The sequence below is a fragment of the Myotis lucifugus genome, unplaced genomic scaffold, assembly GCF_000147115.1.
Source record: "Myotis lucifugus unplaced genomic scaffold, Myoluc2.0 scaffold_185, whole genome shotgun sequence".
Taxonomy (NCBI): Eukaryota; Metazoa; Chordata; class Mammalia; order Chiroptera; family Vespertilionidae; genus Myotis; species Myotis lucifugus.
The window spans coordinates 1185647-1200049 of NW_005871233.1; the positions used below are offsets into that span (position 1 = coordinate 1185647).

The 14403-nt window shown below is 48.2% G+C and overlaps 1 protein-coding gene across 1 annotated transcript in view; it reads left to right on the forward strand.

Annotated features, from left to right (window-relative positions):
- RYR1 (ryanodine receptor 1) overlaps positions 1 to 14403 on the forward strand; it is a 127174-nt gene that overhangs the window by 27237 nt on the left and 85534 nt on the right. The window contains 13 exon segments of the mRNA XM_023760566.1: positions 72 to 246; positions 416 to 624; positions 4767 to 5161; positions 6124 to 6256; positions 7063 to 7223; positions 7688 to 7853; positions 9890 to 9976; positions 10131 to 10139; positions 10141 to 10185; positions 10187 to 10359; positions 11777 to 12134; positions 12136 to 12390; positions 13846 to 14106. Of these exon segments, the coding sequence (XP_023616334.1) occupies positions 72 to 246; positions 416 to 624; positions 4767 to 5161; positions 6124 to 6256; positions 7063 to 7223; positions 7688 to 7853; positions 9890 to 9976; positions 10131 to 10139; positions 10141 to 10185; positions 10187 to 10359; positions 11777 to 12134; positions 12136 to 12390; positions 13846 to 14106 (2427 nt within the window).

Consider the following 14403-nt stretch of genomic DNA (forward strand, 5'->3'; position numbering starts at 1 on the left):
CCTTGCTTTCTTATGTCTCCATTTCTTTGCATGCCTCTCCCATGCCACGTCTTCCCCTTGCCTCCTCACAGGGCCAGCGCTGGCACTTGGGCAGTGAACCATTTGGGCGTCACTGGCAGTCAGGTGATGTTGTGGGCTGCATGATTGACCTCACAGAGAACACCATTATCTTCACCCTCAATGGCGAGATCCTCATGTCCGATTCAGGTTCCGAAACAGCCTTCCGCGATATTGAGATTGGCGATGGTGAGGGTTGGCCTCATGGCCCCTTTCTGGTTTTCTTCTGTGTGACCTGACCCTATACTGCCCGTTCCAGCCTCCCCCTCTTGCATCCTTTCCTTCCACATTACCCCTCCCCACAAGTCCCTGCCCTGCCCACCTATCTCACCTCTGCCCATTCACGCCCTCCCACCAGGTTTCCTGCCGGTCTGTAGCTTGGGACCCGGCCAGGTGGGTCATCTGAACCTGGGCCAGGATGTGAGCTCCCTGCGGTTCTTTGCCATCTGCGGTCTTCAGGAAGGCTTTGAGCCATTTGCCATCAACATGCAACGCCCGGTCACCACCTGGTTCAGCAAAAGCCTTCCCCAGTTTGAGGCCGTGCCACTTGAGCACCCCCACTATGAGGTGAGGACTGACCCCATTCAATACCTTCTGATCTGCTTCCAGACCTCATTTTCCCTGCAATTCTCTTCCCTGAGTTTTTCCTTTCCTTCCGTGTTAGCTGACAAACCATGCACAAGGGGGTGTCAGGGTGATGGGTTCCCAGGGCCACCTTGTAGGGTATAACCTTGGCAAACTACAACCTTTCTCAGCTCCAGGTATCTTGCCTATAAAATGGGGAAATGGAGGAAAGAGAAGCTGGATAAATGATTCCATTGGAAATTTCCAGTCTTTTAACTATTTGATCATAGAACAAAGTTTAAAGAAATATAAACCTTGAGTACATTTTGGCACCCTCCTTACCAATTGTTATTTGTCTTTTCTGTTTGTTCATTTATTTGTTTTTAGTATCCTAATTTTTAAAAATATATTTTTATTGATTTCAAAGAGGAAAGGAGAGGGATAGAGAGATAGAAATATCAATGATGAGAATCATTGATTGGCTGCCTCTTGCACGCCCCCTACTGGGGGTCGAGCCTGCAACTTGGGCATATGCCCTTGACCAGAATCAGTCCCCAAGCCTACGCTCCGTTTCTGAGCCAAACCAGCTGGGGCTAGTATCCTAATTTTTAGACTCCAGTGTCTTTTCTTTCCCAGGGTTGAACTCAGGGTCAGACTCTTACCATAAATACCCCCCATTGACCACAGTGATAGTCCGTTTCTCAACCTGGGAAGAACTTGAATCCTATGTGACTGAGGTTTAGCTTTAGAATCAGACAGAGCTGGAGCTGGCCTCTTACACTGGGCAAATGACTGTCTCTTCCTGAGCCCCAGTTTTCCCATCCATGGCATTGTTCGGATCTCCCTCTCACACAATCTCCCTCTTTTTTTTACTGAATCCTTTGAGTAAGTTGGAGACATCATGACTCTTTACCCCTAAACTTTCAATATGCATTTCTTCAGAACAGACTATGCTCTTACAGTACATGCAGTGCAGTTATGAAAATCAGGAAATTTAACGCTGGTATAACTATCACCTAATTCACAACCCATATTTAAAATTTATAAATTGTGGCAATAATGTCCCTTTTTATTTTTCTGGTTTAGGATCCAATCAGGATTACATATGGCATTTAGTTGCTATGCTTTTAGTCTTAAAATAGAATGTTTCTGAGCCTTTTTTTGTCTTTCATGACATTGACATTTTGAAGTGTACAAGCCAGTTATTTTGCAGAATGTCCCTCAGTTCAGGTTTGTCTGATGATTCCTCATGGTTAGGTTCAGGTGCTGGGTACTTGGCAGGGGTTCTGCAACATTTATGTTGTGTAGGCTATCAGGAGGCACACGATGTTTCTGTATCTTATATCAACGTCGACTCTGTAGTTAAGGTGGAGTCTGACAGTTCCCCCACTGTAAAGTCACTCTCTTTCTATTTGTAATTACGAAGTCTTTGTGGGGAGGCATTTTAAGACTACATAAAAGTTGAAGAGTTTTAAACAGGGAAATTTTAGATTTCCTCAGTTTAGATTTGAGCTTTGGAAAGGTTCCTATTGACAGTAGAAGGTGAGAGTGGAGACAGACTAGAGAGGTGGCTGGGGCAGGAGAAGGTGATGGAGTAGCCGTGAACTTCCCAATTCCTGCCACTGCCAATGGTCTTCACAACACAAAGACCAGAATACCAGATAGCAGTGAAAGTGAGCAACGTAGTATATACACAGCATGTGGACAAATCTCACAGACATAGTGTGAGTGAAAGAGCCAGGCACAAAAGAACACATACTGTAGGGTCCCATTTGTAGGAAGTTCAAGAACAGGCAAAGCTAATCTGTGCTGTGATAAATCAGGAGGCTGTTACTGTGAAAGAATAACTTGGACATTTAGTTACTTTGCACACAAATCACAGGAGGGAGAGGTCAGTAGACTGTTGTCAAGGAGCAAAGTCCAGGATTTATAAGGACGGGAAGAGAGAGAAGATCCTGCCTTCAGTCTGGGGACAGCAAATCTTTGTTTCACAGTTTGGGGTGAATTCTCTTTTTAAATTTTAAAAATTGATTTGAGAGAGAGAAGCATCCTCCCACACTGGTCCCAACTGGCCCCAGTATACGCCCTGACTGGGATTCGAACCCGTCACCTTTCGGTGTACAGGGCAATGCTCCAACCAACTGAGCCACACCAGCCAGGGCTTGAGGTGAATTCTTTGGCTGGTGAGGAGCACAGAGGTCCATCTCAGCAGCTGGTCCTTCAGGAGGTCACCTTGAGAGGGGCATCAAAGAAAGGGAACCTCTCCAATTATTGATGGAGTCTCCAGAAAACTTTTTTTGTTCTTATGTATTTTTAAATAAGATTACAATGCTTTGATTATACAACATAGCATAATGGAAATTAAACCAAGTCAATAAACCAAAAGAGGAAGAAAACGTGGTTTTCTTCAATATCAGTACTTAAATCATCACTATAACTGTCTGATGTCCCAATCACATCTTATGTAGACATGAATATAATCATTTCAAACATTTCGCTTGCAGGTTTAATTTCTCATTTTCAGCTTTTATGAACTATAATATAACTAATTTTCAATCCTATGATACCTAGTGTTTATACTGCAACAGCAGCAAATCTCACATGTGCAATCAAATGATTAACCGGGACACAGATTTTAGTTTTTAGCCGCAGACAAAAATTACACACTGTATTCAGTACAGCAGAGTATATTACATTAACCAGAGCATGGAGTTTCATACACTTATTGCAGGATTGGTATTTCTTTCCCTTTGAACTGAATCAGAAAACTTTTTAAAAAAATATATTTTTATTGATTTCAGAGGAGAAGGGAGAGGGAGAGAGAGATAGAAACATCAATGATGAGAAAGAATCATTGATTGGCTGCCTCCTGCACGCCCCTCAATGGGGATCGAGCCCGCAACCCCGGGCATGTGCCCTTGACCAGAAGGGAACCCAGGACCTTTCAGTCCGCAGGCCAACACTCTATCCACTGAGCCAAACTGGTTAGGGCTGAATCAGAAAACTTTGAGAATCTGTACTTGGAGCGCACAGGACAGGCATCTGTCCCTCTACCTGCTTTTATCCCTTATTTAGGCCAGGTAGGTGCATCTCCCTCATCAGAAACTCGCATGGTCTTTGAGAGGGTAGTGACTAAACAGGCACTGAGGGGGCTCCTGGAGGCGTGGTTGTGTTGTTTCTCCTTCTGGGTGCTGGGCACACAGGTGTGTTCACTCAGAAAACTCAAGGTGCTATGCCCTTATGATGTGTGCACTTCTCTGAGTGTTATGTTTCCACTCATAAGTGTAACAAATTTTTTCTGGGGCACCTTTACAAAACCCTGGGCTGCTCTCCCCACGAGGTCTCCCTGAGAGATCAGGATGGCAAAACCTTTGTTCTGTTCACTGCTGTGTTCCCAGAATCTGTAACAGTGCCTGATATACAGTAGGTACTCAGTAAATATCTGTGGGTTGGACAGATGGATGGACCGGTGGACAAGTGGACGGGTGGATGGACAGATAGACAGACGGACAGGTATATGGACGAATGAATGAGTGGACAGGTGGACGGTTGGATGGACGAGTAGATGGATGGATGGGTGGATGGGTGACTTGGTCTGGATTAAGGCCTGTGCATAGGTAGGTTTTTTATAATCCTCACTGGAGGAGATTCTTTCCATTGATTTCTAGAGAGAGCAGAAGGGAGGGAGGAGGGGGAGAGAGAGAGAAAGAGAGAGACACATCGATTGGTTGCCTCCCACACATGCCCCCCCCTCCCAGGGCTGGGGAACCTGCAACTAAGGTACATGCCCTTGACAGGGAATCGAACCCAGAACTCTTCCATCCACAGGCTGATGCTCTGACCACTGAGCCAAACCTGTCATGGCTATAGGTAGGTTTTGAAAGTGATCCCAGTGCCTGACCAGGGCTGCCACTGTACCAGGTGCCCAGACAAAGGTTGACAGAGGGCTGACTGCACCCCATGGCCAAACTGTGTGCCCATGGGGAGTTTATCCACCCAGAGGAGGGGATACTTTTGGCTGATTCTCACACAGGTGCTCTAAGGCCTAATGGCGGCTCCGTGTGTACCTGGGTTTAGGACCAATGGCCTAGCGGCTAGGCCCTAGCCCACCTATCAGGCTCAGTGCTTCCTGCCTCTCCCTGCAGGTGGCCCGTGTGGATGGCACTGTGGATACACCCCCCTGCCTGCGCCTGACCCACCGAACCTGGGGCTCCCAGAACAGTCTGGTGGAGATGCTCTTTCTTCGCCTGAGCCTTCCAGTCCAGTTCCATCAGCACTTCCGCTGCACTGCGGGGGCCACCCCTCTGGCATCCCCTGGCCTGCAGCCCCCTGCTGAGGATGAAGCCTGGGCAGCAGAGCCTGACACAGACTATGAAAACCTGCGCCGCTCAGCTGGGCGCTGGGGTGAAGCTGAGGGGGGTAAAGAGGGAACTGCCAAGGAGGGGACACCTGGGGGCACCCTCCAGGCTGGGGCAGAGGCCCAGCCTGCCAGGGCGGAAAATGAGAAAGATGCTACCACAGAGAAGAACAAGAAGAGGGGGTAAGTCAAGGTGGGGCCAGGTGAGGCCTAAGGTCTGTCCTGGGACCCCCAGTTAGACAACCTCAATAACTTGATAAACCCCCTGTATCCCAAGGTGTCCCATATATGCGAAGTAAGTCAGAATACTGATGGATCCTATCATGTCTCAAGTGAAGGCCTTTATTTTCCTAGGAAACTCTAGTTTCCCTGAGAATGTAAAATTGGGGTGCCCCACTATGTCTATGGAGAACTTCACTATCTTTGGGGTACCTGGTGGCCCTCAAAGCATTTCATCCAATGAGCTTCATTAACTACGGACTTTATAGGGAGGACCTCAGTATCTTGGCAGAGTTGACCATATCCAAAGGCAACCCAGTGAACACCAGTGGTCTTCTAAATCAGGGTCATTTCTGTGTCTCACATGTACCCCCAAAACTATTTCAAGGGATGCCCTCAGAAGACATTAATTAAAATGAAATCAGCTTTCCCCCAACTATGGTGGTGGTTTTCAATGGGTAGTTCTGTGTCTTTTGGGGTGTTTGGAAATGATGGAAGATTTCGATTATCACAGTTTGGGTTATCAAGCTGCTCCTAGGTCTCCATCGATTCTACTTGTTTTCAGTGTACCAGACAGTGCCACACAAGAAGAATGGTCTTTTCCCAAATTCCTTTAACACCCATATGAGAAATGCATATGAGAAATGCTGACATAGGGGGACCACTGTAGCCACTAAGGGAAGCTCCATGTTCCCAGATGCTCCTCTAAATGTGGGTCAACCAGCATTCACAAGCACAGAGTGCAGCACTTTCAGAATGGATTAGGCTGTCATAGTTGGGAATTCTATCCTCCAAGGGCAAGGCCTTGAGTATGAGAAACAGGATGTAGTTAGGACAGATGTGGGGAGCATGAATGTGTAGTCAGGAGGATTGGAGGGCTGGGCTTGAGAGCTAGTTCTTACGCAACTTCTCCTCCCCACCACCAGGTTCTTATTCAAGGCCAAAAAGGCTGCCATGATGACCCAGCCACCAGCCACTCCGGCTCTGCCCCGACTCCCTCGAGAGGTGGTACCTGCTGACAACCGTGATGACCCTGAGATCATCCTCAACACCACCACGGTATGAACCAAGGACCTTCGACTTTAGAAACCTCTCAGATTTCAGAATTTCATGTTGTGATTCCCGGTAACTGCCATACCTCAAGATACACTGGATACCTCAAAATACAGCACATGCTGATCTAGGTCCATAGAGCCTAAAAATTGTGGGAATCACTGTGAAGCTATAAAGCATACTAATATAACTCCCAGGGACCTAAAAACATCCAAGGGATAAACCAATATAAACTTGGGGCCCCAATATTTGTATTCACCCATATAAACTCAATATATCCAAATTTAAGTTATTCTAGTGTATTCCTGGGAACTAAAATTTACAATTATTCCAATAGTTTTGGGATTCCCCAAATCTGGAATATTTTCTGAGACAAACAGCCATGTTAGGATCATGGGTGATCTGGGTGCCATTTGGGTCTTCTTGTCAAAAAGCTCTATGGCTTTTTCCATCAGTAAAATGGTAATTGTAAGGCTATTACAATTGATGGTAATTGTAAGGATTAAGTGAGTTAACTTGTGAGCTAATTAGTGAGCTGTTTGTTAGCCATTGTTTATTTGTAACTTTGCTGTAACCTGAGGAGAGACCCAAACTTGGGAATATCACAAAATACTCCCAAAGGATTCCCGAGTTTAGAAATACATCAATAAACACAGAAACAGAGGGACATAGGCCCACGGGGTCTCAAATCTGGAAACTGGTTAAACTCCCAGAAGACACTGAGAATCCAGAGAAACCCACTTAAAGCCCCAGGGAAGCCCTATGTCACCATTCTTTTGGACTGACCACTGATCTTCCCTTTGCCTCTCCAGTACTATTACTCCGTGAGGGTCTTTGCTGGCCAGGAACCCAGCTGCGTGTGGGTGGGCTGGGTCACCCCTGACTACCATCAGCACGACATGAACTTCGACCTCACCAAGGTCCGGGCAGTGACAGTGACCATGGGGGATGAACAAGGCAACGTCCATAGCAGGTGCCAGGGAGGGGTGGGGACTGTGGGAGGCGGGACGTCAGCACTGGGCACCTGGCTCAGAAGTTTCCCTCCTACTTTTCCTCCTCTCTTCCTGTTTATTTTCTTCCAATGGCTTCTGTTCTGCTTTTTTTCTTCCTCCTCTCCTTTTTCCATTTCTTCTTTTCTGTTTACTCCTCCTTTTTCATCTCGCCCTCTTCTTTCTACCTCACCTTCTTTCTCTGTTCTCTCCTCTTTGCTCCCCTTCCTTCTTCTCCTTCCAGAACATCCCACCAGCTTCTAAGAATTCTAGCTCTGAGGAGCTCAGGGTCTGGGGTGAGGGGTTTTAGTGCTCAGGTCTGCAGGTGGTGGAGGTTTGGGGATGAGCCCTGAGGTCATGGTATTCTAGGAGCTTGGGGAAGGAGGTATTCAGGGTCTAGAATGCTTTGGCTGAGGACCCATGCACTGACCACCCCTGTCTCCTCCAGCCTCAAGTGCAGCAACTGCTACATGGTGTGGGGCGGAGACTTTGTGAGCTCCGGGCAGCAGGGCCGGATCAGCCACACAGACCTTGTCATTGGCTGCCTGGTGGACTTGGCCACTGGCCTGATGACCTTTACAGCCAATGGCAAAGAGAGCAACACCTTTTTCCAGGTGAGCCCATACCTTTCAACTTAGCAATAGTATCATGTCCCAGCATCCTGGGACAACCTTCCCAGACACCCCTGGAGTCCAGACCTTTAAAAAACAGGACAAAAACAGCACCTAAAACAAAACAAAACAAAACAAAGAGAACCTTCTCTGTCCTCAAGACAGGCCAGAGCTGGCAGGCCCCAGGGAAACAGTCTAGTTGAACCACCCAGTGAACTGAGGCCCAGAAAGAAGGAGACAAAACATAGCCTTGATCTTAGAGAGAGGTTTGTATTCCCTATTAGGATGGGTGCCACCAGTGGCCACCTTTTCACCAATCAGGGAACACCCAAGATGGGCCAGAATCCTAAGGTGGACTTTTCCTTTCAACATTTTATTATGAAAAATTTCAAGTGTACAGCAAAATTAAAGGAATTGTACAGTGAATACCCATATACCCACTACCAAGAATCTACCATCCATATTTTACTGCAATGGCTTTATGTCATATTTATTCTCCTGTCCACCCATTAATCCATCTAAATTATGGTCCCTGGATCAGCAGTGTCTGTATCACCTGAGAGTTTGTTAAAATACAGAATCTCTACAAAAAACACTCAGCAAAACTAATCATCAGACAAACCACAATGAGATATCACCTCACACCTGTCAGAATAGCTATTTTCAATAAATCAGCAAGTGTTGGTGAGGATGTGGAGAAAAGAGAACCCTCCTGCACTACTGGTGGGAATGCAATTGGTGCAGCCACTGTGGAAGACAGTATGGAGGTTCCTCAAAAAAATTCAAGATAGAACTGCCATGTGACCCAGTAATCCCACTTCTGGGTATTTATCTGAAGAAATACAAACCCCTAATTTGAAAAGACACATTACCTCTATGTTCATTGTAGCATTATTTACACGATCCAAGATATTGAAGCAACTTAAGTGTCCACTGATAGACAAGTGGATAAAGATGTAGTACAGACATACAATGGAATACTACTCAGTCATAAAAAGAATGAAATCTAGGCATCTGTGACAACATGGATTGACCTAGAGGATATTATGCTACCAAGAAAGACAAATACCATAAGGTTTCACCTATATGTGGAATCTAAAAACCAAAATACACAAACAAACAAAACAGAAACAAATTCATAGGTACAGAGAACAAACATGGTTGCCGGATGGGAGGGGGGTTGGAATGAAAATGATGAAGGAATTCAGAAGTACAAATTGTCAGTTATAAAAATAGTCATAGGGGTGTAAAGCACAGCATAGGGAATATAGGCAATAATATTGTAATGTTGTAATAACTATGTATGTTGTCAAGTGAGTACTAGACTTATTGGGGTGATTACTTTGTAAGGTATATCACTATGTTGTACATCTAAAAATAGTATAATATTGTATGTCAGTGGTAATTGGAAAAAAATTGTTTTAAGAAAAATGCAGAATCTTACCTCTCCCCAGACCCACTAACTTGGAATGTGCACTTTGACAAAGCCCAGGGGACTCTGTGCACACTGCCATCTGAACAGTATGGGCCTAGTTCCCACTGTGGTGTCATCTGAACATTTTCCTCTGTCCTCTGTATTTCCTGTAAACTGGGCGTGGTGCAGAGGTGCAATTAGATTCAGGGTTGGTTTTGGCAGGGCTGTTTCCAGATGGTGGTGTTTGTGGTGGAGGCTGGGTGGGTTCCACTGGGAAGATCAGAAGTGCTGGGGGAGGGGGAGTCAGAGGATGCTTTCTGGGGTTGGGAGAATGCGTGTGCTTGGGAGGGAAATGGGAATGGCATTCGTGGTGAGGGACATGATGTGGACAGAGACCCAGGCGACAGACTGCCCCGGTGGAGTTGGAGGAACTTGACCTGGCTGGGTCAGGGGCAGGGCAGCCCAAGCGCGGCTTCAGGGCCATTGTGGAGCCTACATTGCCTTAGTTTGGATCTGCAGGTGCCAGCAGGATCAGGATGGGACAATCAGCCCCAGAGTTTGGGTTCCAGAGTCAACACCACCTGCAGCTCACCCTCTCCCTCACCCTGCTGTTATCCCTTGCCAGGTGGAACCCAACACGAAGCTCTTTCCTGCTGTCTTTGTCCTGCCCACCCACCAGAATGTCATCCAATTTGAGCTGGGGAAGCAGAAGGTACGAGTGCAGTGATGGGACAGGCGGAGGGGGGAGGTGTGGGAGGCCAGGCTGAAAAGTAGCTGTAGGGGACGGGGCAATCTGGGAGGTCTCCCTGGAAGCAGGGTGGCAGGATGGAGGGCTAGGAATCCTGACCAGCGCACTGTGCCCCCAGAACATCATGCCCGCTGTCTGCCGCCATGTTTCTGAGTGAGCGCAAGAACCCGGCCCCCGCAGTGCCCACCGCGGCTCGAGGTGCAGATGCTGATGCCCATCTCGTGGAGCCGCATGCCCAACCACTTCCTGCAGGTGGACACGCGGCGTGCTGGAGAGCGACTGGGCTGGGCCGTGGAGTGCCAGGAGCCACTGATCATGATGGCGCTGCACATCCCTGAGGAGAACCGGTCAGGGTCCCCTGGCTGCAAGATGGTGGGGGGCGGGGTGCAGCGGCGGCGGGGGTCTGGGTCTAACTCAGTGCCCCCCCCCACTACCCTGGGACTCCAGACAACACTCTAGAAGGCCCAGACCTACCTTACTGTCCCCAGATAACACCCCAGGGAACCTTAGATCCATTTCAGTGGGCTCCAGACACACCTCATGGGACCCAGATGCAACCCAGGCATTCCCAGATACACTCCAGGGAACTCCAGACCCACCTCAGGAGGTCCTAGGTCCTTCTCAGTGGACCACAGACCCACCTCAGGGGACCACAGACCCACCTCAGGGAACCACAGACCCACCTCAGGGGACCACAGACCCACCTCAAGGGACCACAGACCCACCTCAGGGAACCACAGACCCACCTCAGGGGACCACAGACCCACCTCAGGGGACCACAGACCCACCTCAGGGGACCACAGACCCACCTCAGGGGACCATAGAAAACATCCCAAGGGCCCCAGACCCACTTTACAGGGCTCCAAACCCATCTTAGGGAGCCCAGATCCATATCAAAGAGCCCATTCCCCCAAGGGGCCTCAAGTGCACATCGGAGGGTCCTGGGCATTCCTTGGAGAGGTCTGGGTGCACCGCAGGGTCTCTCGGGCACACCCCATGGATCTCTTTGAACCCACTCCAGGGGACCGGACATGGATCACAGGAATACTCTTAAGGACTCTGAACATGGCCAGGAGTCCCAGGCTCACCCAGGAGGCTTCCAACATGCCTCATCTTTCCTTTATTCATTCATTTGACAAATAGCTTCGAGCTCTTCTTATGTAATTGATGGCATTCCAGGCTATAGAATATCAAGCCCTGTGAACAAACATTTTAGTAATGCTCATGTATAACTCAGTGGGCTCACACCCATCCCCAGGGGCCAGACACATCCATTTATTCAGTCAACAAATATTTATTGAACACCTATTATGTGCTACGTCCTGTTTAGGTGCTGGGGAATACAGAAAGAAAAAGAAAAACACCCAAACAAGCTGAAATGGCCTCCCCTAGCAGCATTTACTCTAGTGGTGCTCACACATAACCAGGATCTCAGACCTGCCCTGGGAGGGAGGGGGTCGCGCTCGATTCTGGATCCCAGATACATGTCAGAGTCACAAGATCTTCTCGGTAGAGTCTCAGATACCCCAGAGTGACAGACATTCCCAGGGCGCCCCAGATCCCTTAGGGACTTCCAGAACCATTCAGAGACTCCTAAACCCAGTTCCATAGACCGCACAGAACCTTGGCCCAGCAGAACACTGGGATTCCCTGCTGGGGCCGCCAAAACTCACCTACACACCTCTTTGCCTCTCTGTGGTTTGTGTCTCTGTCTCCCACCTCCTCTGCCTGCTCTGTTCTGTCTGTGGCTCATCTTTGCCACAGGTGCATGGACATCCTGGAGCTGTCGGAGCGCCTGAACCTGCAGCGCTTCCACTCCCACACACTCCGCCTCTACCGCGCAGTGTGCGCCCTGGGCAACAACCGCGTGGCGCATGCTCTGTGCAGCCACGTGGACCAGGCGCAGCTGCTGCACGCCCTGGAAGACGCGCACCTGCCTGGCCCTCTGCGCGCTGGCTACTACGACCTCCTCATCAGCATCCACCTGGAGAGTGCCTGCCGCAGCCGCCGCTCCATGCTCTCCGAGTACATCGTGCCCCTCACGCCTGAGACCCGAACAATCACCCTCTTCCCACCTGGAAAAAGCACGGATAATGGTCCCCGCCGCCACGGCTTTCCTGGCGGGGGGCATCACCACCTCCCTGCGACCTCCACACCATTTCTCACCGCCTTGTTTCGTGGCTGCCTGACGGCTACTGGGATGGCGGAAAGTTCCAGCCCGCCTCAGCCCCAGCATCCCGCTGGAGGCCCTGCGGGACAAAGCACTGAGAATGCTGGGGGAGGCAGTGCGCGATGGTGGGCAGCACGCACGCGACCCTGTCGGGGGCTCTGTGGAGTTCCAGTTTGTCCCTGTGCTCAAGCTTGTGTCCACCCTGCTGGTAATGGCTTCCTCCTGCTTTCCTCTGCCCCAGTCTTCCACATTCCAAATAATCTGTCCATACATGCATCGACTCCCCTTCCATTTATGCATCTAATCGCCCATTCATCTCTCCATCTATACAATCTCCACCTTTCAATTTATCCCTCCATTATCTACTCATCCTTCATTCACTTTTCCTTCCATTCATTAATCTGTCATCTATTCATATATTTATTAAGCTTTTATTTCCATTCATCCTCCCAATCAACCACCATTCATACATCTATTTATTTTTCCATTCTCCAACCATATACATCCATCCATGTGCCAATCTGTCCAGCTTTCATTCTAGTTTTCCATTTAGCCTTCTATTCACTCATACATCAGTTCATTCACCATGCCATTTATTCATCTATCTATCAACTATTTACTTACTAACCTAACTTTCTTTTCATACATCCTATTTCCACTGGTGCATCTATACATCCATATATACATCCATGCACCATCACAGATTTATCCATTCTTCATTATCCACCTACCTGTCCACCCATACATATATCTGTCTATCCATAGGTATGTTTCACCCATCCACCTACCTATGAATCCATCCAACCACCTACACTTATTCATCTACTCACCCATCCACCCAATCTCCATCTTCTATTCATCCCTTATTTCATGTACCCTTTTATTCACATACCCATCTAATGATTCATTCATATGCCTACCCACAAATTCATCCAACTTTTCATTCATAAATTTATCCATCCATACCACCTCATCCCATGACTACTTACCCATTTATCTATTTACCCATACACTCATTTACTTGCTCATGCATCTATCAAACAATCCATTCACCTACCCACCTATCCACATGTCATTTATCCTCTGTCATCTTTTCACCTCCCAACTCTTCCTTCACTTTTAACTTCACCTCTCCATTCCTTAACCACCCCTCCATCTTTCTTCTCCCCTTCAAACCCTTACTATTCCATCCATTAACTCAGCCACCCAGTTCTCCCCCCATTCATCCATGTTTCTCTTTCTCACTTCTTCTTCCCTTTTATCTACCCAATTTCCTTCCATCTGTTAGCATCTCCATTATGTTGATTGAGAACTGGCATATGCTGGGAGCTATAAGGGCCTCCATCAGGTATAGGGTGTGTCCTGTTCCAGAGGCACATATGCTCAAGCTTGGGAGAATAGACACTTGAGAAGGGAAAGGTGCTCATATTTAGCTATGTGGTCTGGGCCATGTGGGTGGGACACAGGGTAAGGATTGGAGGGGATCTTAAGGAGGATGAATGTCAGGGCAGAGAAATGCCATTCCTGGTTGTGAGAGGAGCCATATAGCCAATGCAGGAATGAACCTGCCACATGCAGGAAAAGCAGATCTGGGAAATGATGCTGGGACTTACTGATGGAGGCTCTGCAGGCCACAGTGAAGGACCCAGGCTTTGTCCTGTAGGTGATGGGCGTCTTTGGCGATGAGGATGTGAAACAGATATTGAAGATGATTGAGCCTGAAGTATTCACTGAGGAACAAGAGGAAGAGGAGGAAGAGGAGGAGGAAGAAGAAGATGAAGAGGAGAAGGAGGAGGACGAGGAGGAAGAGTCACAGGAGAAGGAAGATGAGGAGAAAGAGGAAGAGGAGACAGCAGAAGAGGAAAAAGAAGGCTTGGAGGAGGGGCTTCTTCAGATGAAGTTGCCAGAGTCTGTGAAATTACAGGTGGGCTGGTTCTTTTAATTTTCCAACCTCCATTCATCTGGGGTGGGAGACACAGTGGTGAGGCTTGAGTCAGATTTATTCCGAGGCAGTGGGAGCTGTGGGAGTGCATAAAGCAGTGAAGTGCTGCTGGCTTGAAATTATCTCTCTGGTTTCCAAGTGGGAAATGAATTGGAGAAATGAGACCATGGAGAAGTCTGTTTTACGGATCCAGGCAAGAGATGATGGTGGCTGGACTAGGTCAGAGTCCCTGAGAGGAGGAGAGAAAGCAAGAAAAGTTTCAAGGAAGTCCTCATGGTC